Source organism: Adiantum capillus-veneris, chromosome 4 (assembly GCF_014529385.1).
Source record: "Adiantum capillus-veneris isolate H3 chromosome 4, ASM1452938v2, whole genome shotgun sequence".
NCBI lineage: Eukaryota > Viridiplantae > Streptophyta > Polypodiopsida > Polypodiales > Pteridaceae > Adiantum > Adiantum capillus-veneris.
In genome coordinates, this window is record NC_140934.1 from 115,012,839 (window position 1) to 115,033,531 (window position 20,693).

At 42.1% G+C, this 20,693-nt stretch overlaps 1 protein-coding gene across 2 annotated transcripts; it reads left to right on the forward strand.

The window, feature by feature from the left end:
* Positions 1 to 218: 218 nt before the first annotated feature.
* Positions 219 to 19,348, forward strand: LOC147459846 (solute carrier family 40 member 1-like). Of its 2 annotated transcripts, none has more exons than XM_086511039.1 (8): positions 219 to 333; positions 6,355 to 6,505; positions 6,619 to 6,818; positions 17,341 to 17,862; positions 18,079 to 18,250; positions 18,339 to 18,476; positions 18,556 to 18,666; positions 18,739 to 19,348. In XM_086511039.1, the coding sequence occupies exons 2-8, from the start codon at positions 6,356 to 6,358 to the stop codon at positions 18,883 to 18,885; spliced, it is 1,440 nt and encodes a 479-aa protein (XP_086367165.1). In that variant the 5' UTR covers positions 219 to 333; position 6,355; the 3' UTR covers positions 18,886 to 19,348. The 2 variants fall into 2 exon arrangements, with proteins under 2 accessions (XP_086367165.1, XP_086367164.1); XM_086511038.1 differs by lacking the exon at positions 219 to 333 and adding an exon at positions 739 to 1,392.
* Positions 19,349 to 20,693: the final 1,345 nt, after the last annotated feature.

The following is a 20,693-nucleotide window of genomic DNA, read 5'->3' on the forward strand; positions in this document are numbered from 1 at the left end:
AAGAAAGTGAAATTATCTTTGTGGGGCTTAAGAAGCAATTACAAACACATGTTAGAAAAGTTATTTGTGGTGGATAAAGTATAGATTAGTACTGTAATTGTGTTGCATGGATGGTCATGTGCTTGCCAATCTCAATGGCAAGGTGCATATAAGCAATGATCTCTCTCTCCACACACACACACACACATTATAGTCTAGTGGAGGGAGAGAGAGAGAGAGAGAGAGAGAGAGAGAGAGAGAGAGGAAGAAGAAGAAGAAGAAGAGAAGTTTTAACATCGTAGGAACAATCCAAGAGAACTCATAGATCTATCCAACAAGTCTTGAACTCAAGAGGTGATGTGTGTGTGTGTGTGTGTGTGTGTGTGTGTGTGTGTGTGTGTGTGTGTGTGTGTGAGAGAGAGAGAGAGAGAGAGAGAGAGAGAGAGAGAGAGAGAGGAAGAAGAAGAGAAGTTTTATCGTCATAGGAACTAGTCTTGAACTCAAGAACTGATGTGTGTGTGTGTGTGTGTGTGTGAGAGAGAGAGAGAGAGAGAGAGAGAGAGAGAGTTGCCAAGAGTGAAGATATAAACCTACAAAGTGTAGAAAAAGGTAGCTTTATACACAGGAAATCGTATATCCTAAAACTTATAAAGTGAGATAACTTTCAGTTAAAAAGGAGCTCGTGTGGCCTGTGTGTGCCTAGTGTGTGGGAGGGGGAGAGAGAGAGAGAGAGAGAGAGGAGGAGGAGGAGGAGGAGGCTGAGTGGGCGTTCCACTTAAATTGCTCAGACATGTATATAACGCTGAAATGCCAAACGACTAAATGACGTGCAAGCTTTCCCTTGTAATTAGGAGTGAGTGCATGATTAGGGGAATGAGTGAGTGCATGATTAGGGGAATGAATGAATGGATGGAGAGAGAGAGAGAGAGAGAGAGAGAGCTAGCTAGCTAGCTAGCTGCTGCTTGCAAGCGTTCATTATATCCTCAAGATGAGCTCAACTACGGCTCTGCACGTCATGACGACTACGACTATCACTCACACTCACGCTCCTACTAACGAGAACAACACGCAACACGCACATGAGCTACTTGCATGTACCACCTCTCCTCCCCCTCCTTTTAATAACACCACCACCACCCACAATAACATGCGGCACAATATTGTGACAGCTGCCGCCGCCACCCTACAGCTTCACCATCATCATCCTCGTCAAGAAGAGAGAGCAGCTTCTGGAGATGATGACACTGAGGCTCAATATGCGCCCCTCACTCTCCCCATCTCTCATGACGATGAAGATGATGAGAGTGAGCGCTTTGACGACGATGATGATGATAATGGGAGCTTACATACTCTCCACTCTCGCTCTGTGTCTTATCTCTACCTCAGCTACCTCCTTTGCCGTTGGGGCGACAGGTCATTTCTCTCCCCCTCTCTTCCTCCCTCTTTGCGTTTCAATGCTCTCTGCAACGTCCTTTTTTTCTCACCCAAGTGTGGAAGCCTTGGTTATCAGCTCGTTTCGTCTTCGGTCCAAGACTCACTGGACACTACGTTGAAATTTTCGTTCTCTCTTTTGCCAACTAAGGCTATGGTCACACAAGGCTTAGTTATCAGTTATTTTGAACTGATAACTAAGCCTCATTCTTGGTCACACGCAGAGAAGAGCATTAAATGAATAACTATGTCTACCCTTTGTAACTATGCTGATTTTGGCATAGTTGTGAAGTACAAGGCATAGTTGGGAGGTTAAGTGAATATAACTAAGCCTTGCGTGACCATGCAATAGGCTTAGTTATTCATTTAATGTTTGTCTGGGCATAGTCGGCATAGTTATCTATAACTGATAACTAAGCCCCGCGTGACCATAGCCTAAGTGTGTGGTGGATTGGCTACCCCATTGCCCTCTTGAATGATACATCTTGACATCAATACTCATCAAAAAGATCCTTGAAGTCTCTAGGATATTCCTTCCTCTAATGTCAAAGTTCTCTCTCTCTCTCTCTCTCTCTCTCTCTCTCTCTCTCTCTCACACACACACACACACACACACACACACACACACAAATGTTCTCACCTAGCACCCACATAATTTTTGAAGATAAACAATCATGTAACTAAGGGTACACAAAGAAGATATATATTTAGTCAAATTATGTATAAGCCCATTGAAATTACTCAGCTTGCAAAGAGTAGATTAATCTCCCACATCATTATATGCCTTTTTATAACTTGAGTCTGACACAAGTTGAGGATGGTACATGCACAAAACTTAGTAGGGCAAATGTCACCTGAGGTTGTTGGTATGCATAGCTTGCGAAGTTCACTCAAAAAATATGTACAATAGCACGTGAGTTCAACAGAAGGAGTTAAATTCTTTTATGAACTTACTGAAAATATACATATAGAAGGGTGTTTTAAATTGAAGAAGTGAAAATTTCGATACATAAAGGGTCTTTATTAAGAAAAGTGGTACATAAGGGGTCTCTATATACATCAAAAAATGTTTAAAAAAAGAGATTTTATTAATATCTCTTGAACGCGTGTGCTATATAAAATCTCTATTAATTAGTGAAGCCCCCGAGATGCATAGGTCTTCCAAAATGGAGGGCCTTCAAAATTGGAAGGCCCTCCTTGTAAAGGTGGTGAAGTCCTATACCTTATCCTCTAGCAAGCAGGTGACGCTGAAATTTTGAAATAAGGAGAAGCAAGAAATTTGTGGTAGGAGGTAGACTTGCTCAAGTAGCTTATCCCATTTTAGAAGGCCCTCTAAATGGACCGCTATCTTGTCTCCACCAAGGCTCTAAGATGGCCCCATAGACCCTCTAAAAATGGTTGTAGAAGGCCCTAAAAAATGGGTGTATGTCTCTCCTAACATTTTTTCCATTTAATGACACCCTCATTCACAGAAATTAGTGGTAACCAAGAGTGACCGCTACATTTTAGGTAGGGGTGTCTCAACCACTCTCCACATCAAAGTAACAGCATTTGGATAGGCTATAACAGGTGTAGAATAGAATAACAAGGGATATTGCAAGTCACCTTTGGGAGTCTTGGGGTTATGGGTGATTGTGGGTCATTTTTAAAGGCCCTTCAAAGGATAAAGGACCCCAGAACTTGAACTTGAAGGCCCTTTAAAGGGCGAGGGGGGGCGGGAGGGGGGGGGGACTATAAGGAGACACTTGCTTGGCAATTTGCAAAACAAAAATACCAAAACCTACATTCTTAACATAAAGGAGCGCTTTGGAGTAATGCAAGATAGCTTGAATATTAGAGTACTGACACTCTCCAATAATGAAATGATTGCATTTAGTCTTTAATACTTTCAAGTCCATATGAAGGGCACAACACTAAGAGATACACTACCTTCGAGGCTTTGTTCGCTAATGCGTGTTTCATCAAAGCCCAAACTGAAGGAGTGTGTTATTGTCTACTTTAAAGGGTGTGAAAGAAACTTACTGTGATGAAAAACAAGTAGAATGGTTATATGGGAGAATTGAGAGAGTGTTTCAAGTAGCACTACATACATTCACACATGCTTCTAAGTTGACATGCACCTAGACAAGCTGCATATTCATATCAACTTAGTTAATAAGACCGATTGTATAGATAGAGATAGGCCCTTGCTTTAGAAGCTTTTCTCGACATTGTACAGAGATTGTGAAGTGTATCCTGATAAGACATTGGTACAATAGACATGAAATATAGTTGTTTTCAAGCCCTTAACTTAGGACTTTGAATAGGAATTCCCTGGTTTCCTTTGTCAAATATGATATTAATTTTGTTGTGAATAACATTGGGTCTTGCCTCTAAGGTGTACCTAATTAATATATATCATCCTTACAATAGGACTATATCCAAAGATTGATGATCTAAACAATGGTACGTCCAAAATGTTGGCCTACCATCCTTAGCAAGGGAAATGTTTTTCAAGTGCTTCTATATTCATTTATGTAAAAAAAAAATTGTAGATAAAGCTGTAGTATAAGTATTACTAAGATTCAAGACAATGAAGGATGGCACCTCCCATTTGATGCAAATGAAGACACACTATTTGTGAACCAAGATGTGCATAAGAGGCAAGAGTAATGCATCACTTTGAAAGACTATGTGTACGACTCATATAGGTAAGGGTGTTATCTAGTATCTAGAAAATATTTATTCTTTTATGTTCTTGGTTGCACAAGGTACCTTAAGAATGCCATGCAAAAGGTGATTCATGTAAAAGCTCTTAGTTCTTTCCTCCTCTATTTTCTAACAATTCCTCTTGAAGTGCTTAACGTCCCACTCATCCAATCCATGAAATCCAGGGTAGATCCCAAAGAAGATGCTTCCTAGGCAAGTGTATTGCTTTCCTAAATACAATGCATATTTGTTTTTAAGCTACCTTAAAATTGTTAGCGTCATCATAATAAACAATATGCCTTTTCTTTCATATGTTGACATCTATATGTCAATATTCACATGTGTTGATGTCCGTAGTTGTAGGGTTGTCAAAAGTTTGTATAGCTAGGCACCCCTTTCTATGAGAGGCCAAACCCTTAATATTACTTAGGCATTTTTATCTTATATGTACATCTCTTACCTCTATGGTGGCCACCTTTGTACTAGTCCTAACAAATATCACTACCAAAATTCAACTTGATCATCATGAGAAAAGTAGCAGAGATGGTGAAACTAAGGTTTCTTGTCTCATACTCCACTATCTTGCATCTCTAAAATCAAGGCAAATATAGTGATGATGCTCTCTCTCTCTCTCTCTCTCTCTCTCTCTCTCTCTCTCTCTCTCTCTCATATTCTCTCTCTCTCATTCTCATTCTCATTCCACTAATTCCTCTCAACCACCCACATTCGGCAAATAATACCATCCACGCTCTAAAATTTATACCCATATCTTCAATAGCTCATTTCATAAAAATGATCTAATTGTTGTTTCAATGCATTCTACTTACCTTGTGAAGAGAAATAAGCTAACTAGGGCAGATACAATGAGAGACTGACTACAAATAGGCATAACCTTTTGCATCATACATGAGGCCCTTCAACATTACTCATTTTTTTGGAAATGTTTGTGAAAATGTATCAAAAGCTTGCATATAATCATCACTATGTGCCTCTTTATCTGAGGATGGTACACAATACTTGAAGGATTATGGACAAGGCAAGGCAAAGGCCACTTGAGGTTGGATAAAGGAGCTTGCTAGAGATAAGCATTTATAAAAAGTGTGACTCATCTTAAACCTTACTATTTAAAAATTACAGAAGGCCAACTAAGAAGATTAAAAAAAAAGAACTAGCCAACAATGTATGAAAAGGATACCAAAACTAAGCTATACTTAAGAAACTTTAGCAAGCTAATAACTACAAGATTGAACTAAGGGAAGTTTTTAAGGTGAAGGAACCTTTGTGAGGTAGCTCACGATAGGGAAAAAATTTACAAAGCTACTCGAGAAAGAGAAGAGAAACTTTGGGCAAGATACACAACCAGGGTTGAAATCTAGGGTCACAAAAAGCTTCCAAGGTAGAACTCAGGAAATGTGTATATCATTAGCTAGTTGGTACCCAAAACAGCTAGAGCAACTCATCAATCAAAGCGTGCAGAGCTTTCATGAACATATTAGCTTTCATCATCTCACGAGTCAATGGCATCATCAATCCAATCAAAGAGGACCAACTTGTGGTGTGCAACATCCTTTGTTCAATCATAGCCTCTATGATATAAACCATGTGATGGCCATGTGATAACATGTATAGCTTTCCACTCAGGATGATCATGTATATGGTGAGGTTTCACCCCATGATGTAGGCATGATGTCACCCTTTATGAATGCCTATATAAGAGACTTGTAATCAATCTCTTTTCTAGCTAATGTATAATCAAGAGTTATTTTAGAGTTTACATTGTATACCTCTGCTCTCTTTGATACACACATCATGAATGCTACACTCACCAATCCTCCCTATTTTTTACATTTTTAAAAAAACCATCTAGCAAGATTGTTTGTTGATATTTGCTTCGGAGTAGTAAGTGCCACTATCCATAAAAACAACAATGCAAGCTCGATATAGCTTGAGCTGATCATACCTAAAATCACAACCTGAAAATCAACATCAACAAACAATAGACTCAGCCTCCTCAAACAAATCATTATTCCTTTGCTTCCAAATAATCATAGAAATTCATTTTGGGCATTCCAATACAAAAGGAATTTGTTTTAAGACATTAAATAACATCACCATACACATTACATGCGTAGTCTCATAGTACAATAAAGAAGTGATATAGCAAGCTTCCAATATAAATGGATAGTGAGTTTATATTATCTCAAACATATTGCCATTTATCTTCACAATTGACAGATTTGATGCTTTACTCTACAGGATGTGGGAGTTTGCTGTTGGTTTGTTCATGATTGAGATATGGACGCGATCCTTGTTCTTGACATCACTATATGGACTTGTGGAAACCGCCTCTATTGTTGCATTTGGAGTTATTCTTGGTGAATGGGTAGACAAATTTCCTAGACTCAAGGTCAGAACTTCCTCACTTGACATGCTTGTCCTTAAAAATATGCGACACACTGAGCTTTTTTATACAAGGATTATTTTAGCCTAATTTGCAACCAAATTTAAGTTTAACTGCAGGTTATACAGACCTCTTTGGTGCTGCAAAACGTGTGTGTATTTTCTGCAACTTTAGTGATCCTAATGCTACTTGTAAGGCCCTGGCCTACATCTGGAAGTGGCTTCCTACTGTTTAGCTGTCTTGTTGGAGCAGTCAATGTACTTGGTGGGATTTCAGCTCTGGCAAGCCTTGCAACTAAAATTTCGTTAGAGCGTGATTGGTAAGTCTTTTGTTCAGATCTAAAAAGAGGAATCCTTCAACAACATGTGGAGAGCATCACATTTCTTAGCACAACTGGCATCCGCACATCGGTTTCACAAAGTTTGTAAATAGTCTGTTGATATCCAAACAAAAGACTCCTGGAAAATCTTAGCACAAACATTTGGAAAACACTAGAATATGATTGTTAACCTTGGGAACATTCAAGTCATGGTCTTTCAAAAAATCGATCTAGCTGTGGAAACTCAAGTCAAAACCAACCGCAAGGAGTTCTGTAAGACATAACATTACTTTGATGTAAAGGTGATGGCCTTATATGTATCCTCAGGGATCAGTTCACTGGTACAATGGGTTGCTGCAACACAAAAACTCTCCATCTATGGCATATATTCTCGATGCCAATATATCTCAAGCAAGAAACGGACCAGTCATCTCTTATTGAGAGTCACGATCACAGAATGGAGAGAATTTTGTCCGAACCGAACAAAGAGGGGTAGTGGGCTCGTATTTCAAAATGAGCCAGAGTCTCTACCTCCTCTCTGCATGTTCTCTAGGAATGCTGACTGCTCTCGAGGTGAAATGAGACCCTGAGCTGCCAAATTACTATCCTGGAAGTACGCGGTAAGAATAGGCCCATGTACTGTTGTCACAAAAACCTGATTGCTATCTTGATGGTCAGAGGCACCCATGTCCTCGCTATGTGTCTCTGGCTGAGATCCTATCTCACTACTTTGTTTCTCTCAATGGGAGAGATGGAGGATATGCGGCTCCTAGAAGTGTGCCTGACGGCACTGTCTCTCAGTCGGTGAAGCACAAGCCTATGCTGCACAATCCTGAAGCACAACCAGTAAAGGTGATGTCCAAGTATACATATAAATCAGAAATGCTGATGTAGCTTTCACTCAAAAATGAAAACGATATCATATAACATAATAGGGACCTATCTGCCAGCAATCTGCCACCTCAACTATGTATAGCCCAAAGAGACCTGGGGACAGAGGCAGCCTTGCTTACAAAATAATCCTTCAGGGCAGTGTACTCTGCTAGTAACACTCTCATACACGGCGTATATATCCCACATCATCCCTAATGAGACCCCCAAAGATTAGAGTTGCTGAAATAGACTTTTCCCAAGCGACTTGGAAGCCCACAAGGAAACAATGAAAGCACCTACCTCTCTCTTTCTCCTGCCTATACACCTGATGTTAGCTCGCCAGCTAAATGTGTCGACTGCAGACGCTCGGAATCACGAGAGGGACGAGGCTCGGGCTCTCCACCCAACCGTAGAGGAAATGATGAGAAAGCTCTCATCGCTAGGCTATATGTAGCAGCCTGCCTGCCACACTAGCCCGCGCACTCCGTCGCAGATACCCTGACCCCTGAATCCCGAGCATTCACACAACCGCTCTCCAGCAGGCACGCTCAATGCCCGATCAAGCCTCTTGGTAGCAATTAAGAAGATTTTTCGTCCTCGAAAAACAAACTGGAGCACTAAGGTTCTCCCAAGTAGACAGACCCTTGTCTCTATCCTTCCACTTCACTAGAACATAATTGTAAACCGTGTGCCTAGTGTATCAGTCCCTAGATCCTTTCAAGTTCATGTGGAACTACAAGCAGCTCTACGAGCTCCACCGGGACATCAAGAGAAACTACACTCCATGCACCTTACAACTCTCCCAAAACTCAAGTTTGCACGTTGCACCCCCAATCTTCTTAAGGATTTCGAAAGGTCCACAATACCATGGGGAAAGTTTAGCACACTTTCCTGTTTTCATGGTTTCTAATTGCCCAAGAACTCTTAAAAACCAAACACACCTTTCTTCAAAGGGATGCCTTTTGTTAGCATACGTCTTGGCACGATCTTATGCACTATTGATGCTTTCTCTTACTGACTTTAGCATGAGATTCATGTCTTCAAGGAAGTCCTTGTTGACTATCACAAAGTGATGACATGGCATGGCCTAAAGGACAAAGGCCGGACATAAGAGACCTAAACCCTGGCGAAAGAAACTGTTCCAACTTACGGGTTCTTGCCTAGGGGCCCATAGGGGTTAGGAATTAAAATCCTAACCCGGAACCCAACCGAGGGGCCTAAACCCTTAAAAATAAAGCTGGGACCCAAATTGCGTAAAAGGTGACACATGGCAGCAATGTACGGACTCGCTCGCGTTTTGCAAAGGTGACACATGGTAGCTGTACGGATTCCACGATTTGTGGCTCGTTTTACGAGCAACACTTTGGGTGCTTGGCTTTTGGGTCAGATGCTTTTAGAAGTGAAGCTTTTCATGTAGCTGCTTTTGTCTAGGCCAAGGGCCTTTATAAGGGTGCCAAGGCCTAATCTCTTGGACAGTTTGGCTTGGGAGCACCGCCAGAAAGGGGACCCTCGGACCTTGTACTTTTGAATCATAATAACAAAAAAATACCAAGAAGGAGCGTCAATCTTTGGGGCTAGTGCATCTGGGTGCGAAACTCCGCCAAGCCGTGTCGTCTCTCTCTCTATTTTCCAGTCCTGGTAAGGTGCTTCTAGTTTTCCCTATTGTATATTGCTTTAGATCTCTGGCTTGGAGTGTCTAAGTCTATTACAATGGTATCAGAGCTCAGACAATTCTTCTTCTACGAAAGACCCGATCCTTTTCCCGCAGCACACAGATTCAGGAAGTGAATACACTCTCCTAAGTGAGGAAACCAACGCAGGATCTAGTGGGGGTCGCACTTCTTTCGCGACTTCAAGAGAAGAGTATGTCCCTCTTCCGTCGAACGACATTGAAAAGATGGAGGCGCAACGGCAGCTTCAAGTTGACATATGTGCCCATCAGATGCTCAAATACCTCAAGATCCCGTATGCAAAATTTCTGAAGAATCGTCCACTTGACAAGATGCATTCAGGATGGCAGGCAGCCATTCACTCACCTCTCAAGTCGGCCATGAAGCACAGATCTAAGTCGAGTGCAGACGAGTGACGATTATACTTGCAAGATGAGTTTGACAATGTTGTAGAGCAGCAGGTCAAACAAGTTATGAAGTCTTTGAACGACTCTCCAAAAAAAAGTCATGGAGCGGATTACCCCGGCTACTTAGGTTGGAAATCCACATTCGAAACACTTAGCAGATCTAGAAGCATGTACTTTTCGAGGATGACCCGAGTTCATCTTTGTCTTCAGACAACTCGGAGAGTTCCTCTTCCTATGTCTCCAATGAGGATGGAAAGCAGGAAACGCAGACGGACTCGAAAGAGCAAGAAGAACGTTAGTGATAGACGATCCAAGAAGAACAGATCCCGAAAAGGATCTCAAGAGCACAGAAAGCATTTTGACAGTTCTGACAAGGATACCTCGTCCTCATACAGTTTTGATTCGGATGAGTCAATGTTTAGAACAAGGCGGAGACGAGGCTATAGACTCGGTCAGCTTGACCAACTTGAATATGAGGGTGGGAAGACCAAGGATTTTAAAAAGGGTGGGTAAGCACTTAAATTCGACGACTTTACAAGATATAAGGACACCCACAAAGCTCTTGCCTTCATTCAACATTTTGACATTGTTTTCTCGGGAGGACGCTCTTACGTAAGGAAGCACCCACCATATGGTTAAAGTTCAAACGAGTTTTTACCTCCACATGGCTCACCGAAGAGTACGAAGAGGATGTTATCGCAACATGGAACTATCTTTAGATGATCAAAGAAGACACTCTTGATGACTATTGCCAACGCTTTTGGGATACTTTTCTACCAGCTTCATCCTTGAAGAAAAGTACCTTTAAGCAGTAAGTTGAGAGGTTTTGTTGCAGTTTATCCAAGAAGATCCAGCGACACTGTTTACAAAAGAAGGTGAACTCCATTCAGCGACTCATAGGTCACACCAAGCAAGGATTTGGAATGTATGCCGGTACATTGACGTACCCAACAAACAGGTAGTGTCTGCTCAACGGGGGCCAAACCAATTGAATGATAATAAGAAGAGGGGGAAGCAAATAAAGAAGAAACCATCAGGCCCTAGATTGTCAACCAAGCAACGTGCTAAATACTCCAGAGAGGGAAAATGTTATGGATGTGGGGAGCAAGGACATGTTCTTGCCAAGTGCCCTAATAAAGCGTCCAATGATCAGGCTGAGGAAGCCAAAGATTCTCAAAGCGGCATAAGAGCGAGCAAAGAAAGGAAAGACAAAGGCAGGAATGGTACCAGATTTTGTGGGGACCGGCCTAGAACAAATGGATGAAAGTACGGAGCTCTACAGAGCGTGGGACAAAGGACGAGATCAAGATGCCCTTATCTTCTTTGATGGACGAGACAAGGCCAGGAATCACACTCGAGGAAAAGGGACCACCCTCAGAGGCAATTCTAGCAGCACCAAGAAGGGATGTTGCCATTACACCTGTCATAGGCAAACTTCGGTTGCATTGTCATGGGTATGTAGGGCACTAGGTCTTTTACATCATGCCTTTGGAAGGGTGTGACGTCCTCTTGGGAATCCCCTCGTACCATAAGAACGGCGTTGTGGTCGACTACAGGGCTAGGAAGGGGGCATTGAAGAATGAGAAGGGTAGAGATATAATTCTTGGCATAAAACTAAAGGGCGATTCTGTCCCACTCTATTGGCTTCGGCCGTTTCAAAATTAATGAAATCTAGTCTTTTTGTTTACTCGATCTAATTGAATGAGGTAAATGACAATAAAATGTCAAATATATCCGACTTAGAGAAGGACGACAAGACTTTCTGCAAGCTCAAGCCGATTGTTTCTCTGAGGGTTTGCCTAGAAAGTTACCTCCTCAACAACCTGGAGATCACACGATTGATTTGATTCCTAGCAGCACGCCACCAAACCGGCCACCTTACAAAGTAAGCAGAGCCCAGAACGAGGAAATTATGGACCAAGTAAAAGAGCTTCTAGGGTCTAATTCAGCCCAGTACATCACCTTACCATTCGCCAGTGTTGCTGGTATTAAAGAAAGATGGATCTTGGAGAATGTGCATTGCCTGCAGATCTTTCAACAAAATCACCATCAAGAACAGGTTTCCAATACCCAGGATCGATGATATACTGGAAAGGTTATAGGGTTCTACATGCTTTAGGAGAATCGACCTGAAAAGTGGCTATCATCAGATCAGGATCGCTCCTAGAGATGTATACAAGACCGCTGTGAGGACGTCCTTTGGATTGTAAGAGTAACAGGTGATGCCTTTTGGTCTCACAAATGCTCCTGCAACGTTCAATAGGATGATGGATAAGATTTTTAGAGAGTACCGGTCCTTTGTAGGCACATTTTTCAACGATATCATCATATTCTCTAAGAGGAGGCACGTCACAAACACCATCTCTCACACGTTTTTCAAGCATTACAACAACATAGATTGGTGGTTAATGGGAAAAAGAGTGAATTTTTCTTGCCAGAGATGCACTTTTTGGGACACGTTGTCTCTTCGGAGGGCGTAAAGATAAGGTCGAAACATTATAGACTAGCCAATTTGGAATAATGAACATGGAGTTCGCAACTTTTTGGGCTTATGTTCGTACAAAAGACGGTTCATTCAAAAGTTTGCGGAGATTGCTTCTCAGTTGCACATTTTGACTCAGAAAGGGGTTCTTTTTGCTTGGGGACCATCAGATATTGCAGCATTCAAGACTCCAAAGGAAAAGTTGACAAGTGGTCCAATGTTGATTCTACCAGATTTGCGAAAACAATTTGAGGTTTACTGTAATGTGTGTGGACACATCACAGTAAACAATTTGAGGTTTACTGTGATGCATGTGGAAGCAATCTGGGAGTGGCCTTAATGCAGGAGGGAAATGTTGTAGCTTATGAGAGTAGAATGTTCTCGCGACCAAAGCGGATTACACAGATTTATGAGAAGGAGCTATTGGCAGTCATACATGCTCTTACTCGGTGGCACCATTTTCTACTCGGAGCAAATTTTATAGTGTTCTCTGATCGCCAAAGTTTGAGATACTTCTTGTCCCAGAAGCAACTTTCAATAAGCACATAAGATGGGCAAACATTTTGTCGCAGTTTCATTTTCAGATTGTCAATGTCAAGGGAAAGAACTCGGTGGCAAACGTGTTGTCTCGAAAGCAACGATCCACCATCACAACTTCAAGGATATCGTTGATGAGTATGCCACACATCTAGATTTTACAGACATTGGCCGCTTGCAGAGTGAGGAGACAGTTGCAGGCTATGCTCTAATTATTTAATGCGAAAAGACAATGTTGTGTGTTACTCAGGGGTTGAGGAACAAGGTTCTCACAAAGTATCATAGTGGGCATCGCCGCATTGACACCGCCTTGAAAGGTGTGGAGAAATATTTCTATTGGCCAAGGCTCAAAAATGATGTGGACATGGCCAAGGAATTATTTGGCTCTTGATGCCAAGTGGATGGAGGAGGAGATACTCCTCAGATACTAGACCTTTACCTTGAAGCTTTTGGTTTAGCATTGACTATTCCAAGAGTTACGGATGAATCACCAGGTTGAATTTGGCGCGGTGCGAATTGCAAAAGAGGGGAGTTACTTCGTTCCTTTGTCACAGATACCTAGATGGAATAAAGTCACTGATTTCTTTTGAGATTTCAGGAATACTGACAGGCTGACAGTACTCTGTTGAATGACTTTATGTAAAGAAGTATTTTAAATGGGAATTTCTAAAATAAATCTGTTACATGTGCTCTCTCATGTGTGTATTGTATGAGTGCAGTCTGAAGGCAAAATGACTGCAACATTTTGTCTTGTTCACCTGAGGGGTGATATGGATGTGATAGTAATGAGATTTAGTAGATCAAGACACCTGTGAAAAGATCAGCACGATTTGCATGTGATTGCAAAATAGTTACAATGATTATGATTCTCATCTAAGATCTCAACAGGAATAGTGATTTGAATGTGATGTGAATATTTAGTGACTCTCGTCTTTGTGCAAGTGTTGGATATATGCGGTCTAGTACATTGATACTTAGAGTGGGTGTCTGCTGAACTAGTTTTTGTCCTATGCCTGTTTTGTAGGCGTGATTACAATTCTTTCAAGAGGGGGCTATGTCACAAAGTGATACGTGGCATGGCCTAAAGGAGAGAGGCCGGTAAGGGGCCTAAAACCTAGTGAAAGAAGCAAAAGAAGTTGCTCCAACTTGCATGTTCCTGCCTACGGGCCCAGAGGGGTTAGGAATTAAAATCCTAACCCGCCCAACTCTTGGAACCTGGCCAAGGGGCCTAAAAATAAAGCTAGGACCCAAATTGCATAAAAGGTGACATGCGGCAGCGGTGTACGGACCAGCCCGCGTTTTGCAAAGGTGACACGTGGCAGCTGTACAGATTTCCATGATTTACGGCGCGTTTTACGGGCAGCCCTTTGGGCGCTTGGATTTTGGGTCAAATGCTTTAGAAGTGAAGCTTTTCATGTAACTGCTTTTGCCTAGGCCAGGGGCCTTTATAAGGGTGCTAAGGCCTCATCACTTGGGCAATTTGGCTTGGAAGCACCGCTAGAGAGAGGTGTACTTTCTGAAGCATAATAACGAAGAAATACCGAGAAAGGGCACCTGTCTTTGGTGTTAGTGCATTTGGGCGGGGAACTCTGCCGTGCCATGTCATATCTCTCTCTCTCTCTCTCTCTCTCTCTCTCTATTTTTAAGTCCTGTTAAGTTGTTTCCAGTTTTCCCTCACATATGTTGTTGTAGGCATAGAAACAGGGGACGGGGGGACGTGGCCCTTTTATGCGGGGACGGGACGGGGGACGCTGGGACGCAGACGGGGACCCGTTTTTGGGACGCGGGGACGTCCCTCACAGGGGACGGGGCAGGGGACGGGTCCCGGGACGGGGGTCCCCGGTGACCAACTCGGATGGGACGCGGGCAGGGGACGGGGCTGCAGCCATTCAAATTTCAAAAAAGTTTTTAAGTGCCCACTTTTTGAGGGGGGGGGGTTTCAAATTCAAAAGCACCCTTTTGGGGGGAATTTCAAATTTCAAAATTCCACTTAGGGGGGGCCTTTCAAATTTCAAATTCAAAGTTCAAACCCTCATTTTGGGGGGAGCTCTTTCTATTTAAGAGCACCCACTTCCAAGCCTCAAGGCTCATAGCCTCATAGTATCTACTATCATACCCAAGCCTCAAGGCTCAAGGCCACTTCCTTGAAGACTTCTCTCTCTCTCTCTCTCTCTCTCTCTCTCTCTCTCTCTCTCATCAAGCTTTCTCCTGCTCCTCTTTCCTTCTCTTCAACCCTTCTCTAATATCTATCATCAATGGCATCTCAAGATGGATCCCCAAGCTTCTCTAAGCTTGTATATCACTTATGTTTTGCCCCTTGGCGAGGATGATTGATGCTTGATCACCACACCAATGGTGTACTGTGTCGCGCACGCCGCACGCCCTTTGTTATATTTTGGTGTTATGTAATATGAATGCAAAAACCACTTTTTCTTTGCAATTTTGTGCTCTAAGTGTTCACTATTGTCTCAGTATTAAATTTGCAAAGAATTAGTGTTTTTTAAAGCGCGTCCCCTGTCGCGTCCCCCGTCCCTTGTTTTGCCACGTCCCCGTCCCCGGGACCCGCCACGTCCCCGAGACCCGTCCCCGTCCCCATGTGACTATGGTTGTAGGTCCCCGGCTTGGAGTATCTAAGTCTAATACATTGACAAACTGAATCTTCTCCTTCTCTATCCCTATGGCCATAGGAGATCTAGGCTAACGTATCGATTCTCTCTCCCCCCCCCTAGTAAAGCTCAGTGATTTTGAAGTTTCTATTCGTGTGTTGCTATTGGATTCTTGCTTGGAGTGTCAAATCCTGTAACATTTAAGGTACATAAAAATACTTACCGTTGGTAAAAAAACCTTAAAAATTAGAGAAAAAAAATAAATTTCACAACAGAAACCTACAATGTATAAACTATCACTCTATATAGCTGAATGAAGAGACCAACCTACATCAAGATCAATCAAGTGACCTACCTACCATGTATGCGTACTTCAAACACAATATTGGTGCAAGACTTGATAATATGATTTCAAATTTCAATATCACAAACTTTGAGGTAATAACTGATTAGTGCTCTTTGCCAAGACTACAAGAACCTAGAGGCAATGAAAGAGCCAAGATTCAAGATTCAAAGATTGACAAATGATTAATCAAAACATTGCAAAGTAAAAATTGTGAACACTCAACACTACAATCATGAGAAATTCATATCAATCACCACCAATGTCAACTACAAAAGCTCATAAACCAGCATACATACTACATACCCTCAAGAGTCTCACAATGAGAGTGATAGTGCCAGTGTTCGGGAAAAATGTGTCTCAGCTTAATATCATGCCGTTTTAAATTTTCAAAATGCCTGTTGAGCGCAAGGGGAAATTCCGCCCCTAAATAGAGAAAAATAGTGTAAAAACATGAAAAACTAACCTAATTTTTTAAAATTTCCTCTTGGAAAATTCAAGGAAAGGAATTTTGTATGTTTGGAAAAATGATTTTTCCCGAACACTGGATAGTACTCATGTGCTGAGCCCCACGTACTTGCATTGCCAACATCAAGTACTTGATCCAGATTGGCCTAGAGTCTTCGATGTGGACGTTCCACAACGCATTAGCTTCACGAGGCATCGCTAACGTCTCTCTGCACTCTTTGCAGTAGAGACTCTTTGGTTAAGCCAATGTGTTGCGGACTCACACTATCTACTAACATAATATGGCGGAAGGGGGAGCCCTTTCCACGTGTCGCAATCTGTGACCTGAAAGCTAAAGTCCAAAACTAAGAAAGCCCCTTTGCACGCGATAAAGAGGGAGAGAGGGGGAGAGAGAGAGAGGCCACCGAAGGCGGCCGCCGTACTAGTACTCTAAAAGATTACAAAAACCCTCGCCCAGACTAATCGCTCACACGCGGCCAACAGCTTCCCAAATTCAAATCAAAAGAAAAAATCCGTGCATACGGATACGTATTGTACGGACATACCATACGGGTGGGATCCGAATGTATGTATGTTTCGTCTTCTCTGTTTGCTGTCTCTGCCCATACACAACCCCATTTGTGCATGTAGCTCCATAAGGCATGGTCTCCACATCCAAAGCAATGACCAGGACGCTCAATAAAGAACACTCTCCATGGATAGTCGTGAGAGAGATGAAGCAAGGAGGATCCTTCATGAGCAAGGTAGTACCATGAGGCTCCACATGGTCTTCTGCTATAGGTACTTCAAGAAGGATAAGAACATATACAGAAAGAACACAAGAAAAGAAGACACAGACAAGTGAGGCCGTCGGAGGTGCCTCATCACATATGGAATATAACAGTACCTTGTATATCTCCCATAGGCACTCACCCTGTTCCACCACCCCTGCATAGCTCTGACATAGATGAGATTCCTCTTCTGTGCTGATGACAGAGTGTGTAGGATAAATTTTCGCCTATTGTATCTGATCAACTTGTATATGTTGAGGGGTTTGAGAGGCTGAAAAACAAGATTGAGAGAGAGTGGGTGGGGGGGGTGGGGGGGATTGAAAAGTTCCTAATAGTTTTACCAAGCTTCTTGTTGATCTATGGCAGGGTGATCATCATGGCTGCAGAACAACCTTCAGGCCATCTCACAAGGATGAACGCAGTGATGCGTCGAATAGACCTTTCTTGTACATTGCTTGCAGCGGTTTTTGTTGGCTTCATTATGAGTGTCGTGTCAGTGATAGCATCTGCCATTATCATGGCCACATGGAATATAGCCTGTATCGGCCTTGAATATTGGCTCTTACTCACTGTATACAAAAGGACACCTAGACTCCATGAAGGGAAGGCATCATATCACCTAGCATCTAAAACCGACACAAATGAAACTAAAGCTCAGAGATTTGGTGAGCATTATTCCCAGCGTAACAAGATATCATGCGAAGACTCTTCATTGTTTGTCGACATCAAGTCGGTCCAACAGAGGTTAATGGAGTTCTGCAAGCATGGAACAACTTTGTGGCACAAGGTTTGGACCCTTTCCATTTTTGAAGGATGGAAGGTTTACTTGAGGCAGGAAAACATGCTAGCAGGAATAGCCTTCTCTCTATTGTCCGTTAGCGTCTTAAGGTGCCAAATCTGAAATCCCATTTAATCTTCTTTCTGATGTATCTAAGCTCAAGAACAAGATTCAAGTTTGTTTTGTAGTGAATTCATTTTTGCACTTAAACAGTACAATGCAGTCTCATTGAGCACTAAAGCACCACTATCTTTATTAGCACCACAAAAGTGCCCTTTTACAAAAAACACATGAAACTCAATAAATATCTTAACACTTTTCCACAGTTTTGGTACTCTGATGACAGCGAGCTTAAAAGAGAGAGGATGCCCTGCTTATGTATTGGGCCTTGCCAGAGGATGTGCCGCTTTGATCGGCATATGTGCGACCTTATTATACCCACATTTACATGCCCGGATGCAAACACTAAAAGCAGGGATGTTTTCTATAACATTGCAGGTAAGGTTTTCTGCAGTTGAAGCTTATGCATCACATTTTAAAGGCTGACAGAGTACTATTCTGAGAAAGTGTGTTTCTGATCAACCAGTGGAGCTTTCTTATTTTATGTGTGGTCTCGATATGGCTTAAAAACCTACATACTTCAATAGCAGTACTTATGGCTGGGGCAGCTGCTGCCAGGGCAGGTCTATGGATGTTTGATCTTTCAGTCACACAACTAATGCAGGCCAGTGCCGTTTTATATTTCCGTTCTCTCGTAATATTTCTTACAAATTAATGAATTTCTCATTTTAAATACATCATAGGAATCTGTACCTGAGATTGAACGCGGGGTGGTTGCCGGGGTGCAAAATTCTATGCAGTCGTTCTTCCAGCTGGTCGCATATGTTGTTGGCATGATAATACCACACCCTCAGGTAGCATTCGACCTCACAAAACTTCTGTGCACTATTTCAACGTGAGCTTCATCTCTTTTTCTGTGATTTCAGGACTTCGGCAAACTCATACTCATGTCATTTGGGTCAGTCACTACAGCAGCCTTTATATATGCTATCCAAGTTTATAAAGCACACAAGCACAAAGAAAGACTGGTTTTCTTTAGCAATTCCCGTACCTTACAAACATGCTGCTTCTAGCAATCAATGTGGGGAGTCCAAAGAAATTAAGCACCAATCATATTTACACAGCTGTATTTGGTGGCTCTGTAGCAGCAGAGCTTTTGGATGAAAAGCTGGAAGTTGCTACAGATTTCTCAAGTTAAGGGCAGACTTCTTGCATTTCCTCTTGATTGATTTTGGGCAGATCTTGTTTCTGTACAAGCTCGATGATCTTGCACATAAGTAAAAGAGAAAATTTACAAACAGAACATATCTTGATTTTAAGGATCCGTTCATCAAACCAAGGCAATATCAGCACACTTGCTACAGTGTGCTCATCAACAGTAGAAATGAAGATCAAAACAGTGCACAAAATCGCACTAGTTCTTTTCGGGCAATCTACAACTGATTGTACAGACTCCGTAAGGCCAAAGGCCAAGCAAGAAAGCGTTTACTTTTGAAAAAGGTTTCGTTGTTATAAAGATCGGATTGAACTTGGATAGACTTAGTGGTACATTTGCAGCACTTCAGGATCAACCAGGATTGTTCTTCAGCACCAGGGACCTTGGGCTTTAACATTGAGGAATTAATATATATGAAAGCGAGATGTCCTAGTTGCTATACATATATCTCTCACCATTTACTAATTTCTAAATGCTCACCAAGTAAATTCGCTTAGCTCGTTTCACAATACCTGGCCGATATGAACTTGGATTACAATTGCAAGATTGCATTTGAGCAGAAAATGCGGACTCTTGTCCATCAAATAATATATGTTATCCTTTTTGGTGAAGGCTAATGTTGGCAAAGAAAGAAAGGACGAGGGTCAAATGACCCGAAAAGGAAAACCTAACAAGCCATACTAAGAAATTGCTCAAATGGCCTGACAAATGAATGTGCAGATTTGTTTTTAGACATCATTTTTATACAAAAGCAACACTTGCCTAAATCCCATTAAAAGCAAGAGTATTCCTTGTTGACCCAAAGCCCCATGACCAAGACAAAAAGCAAGTCAGATTGCTGTGGATACATTTCACTTGTCCAAATACTGAATTTCCAAGCCGCATAGATTCCTTTGTCAAAGGTGGCAGTGGAAGATGCAATGAAGACAAGAACTGGCTCGTGACCCAGTGGGTACCTCGACTCCAATCTAGAACACCTGCAATGCCAAACACATGAACAAGGCACACCTTTGAAGAAGAGAGATCACTGAGGTAGAAAGAGATGGGACATCTGTGAGAGAGAGAGAGAGAGAGAGAGAGAGAGAGAGAAATGAAATGAAATGTTATATTAACGTCTTCAAAAAGGCCAGAATGACCTATGAGACCAAACTAATACAAAAGTGGTGAATCTGTTACAAAGTCTGGGTACCGTAGTACTAAAGTACTAAGTGTGAAAAGTGTGAAAGTGTGAAAATAAATGTGAAAAACTAAATACAAAGTATTAAATAAACTTCTTAGGAGCATTCTGGGTGTCTCGCTGGAATGCTTCTAGTCCTTTGTTGTAGTCTCCTCCGGTGAAGTGTGCTTCTGCATCTCGGTCGTGGTCGTCTCGATTTCCTAAGCTCAATTGCCTTGTCAATGAGGGTGCCTTTGGTATGGATGTGGGTACTCCTTTGTGCTGGCTGCTGGTCTCTTGCTTCTCCTTCCCCTCCTGCTTCTCTCGATCCGAAGAAATCTGTGATCTGCCTCTGAGGCTGTAGTGCTCTTTGTCTTCTCATTAGATTATCCCTGTGCCGATGTATTTCCAATAGGTACAAGCCTAAGCATCTTTGATCTTGGTATTGCATGACTCTATCCAGAGGTCCAAAGCCTTCTTTAAATAGGCAATGGAAACGCCCATGTATC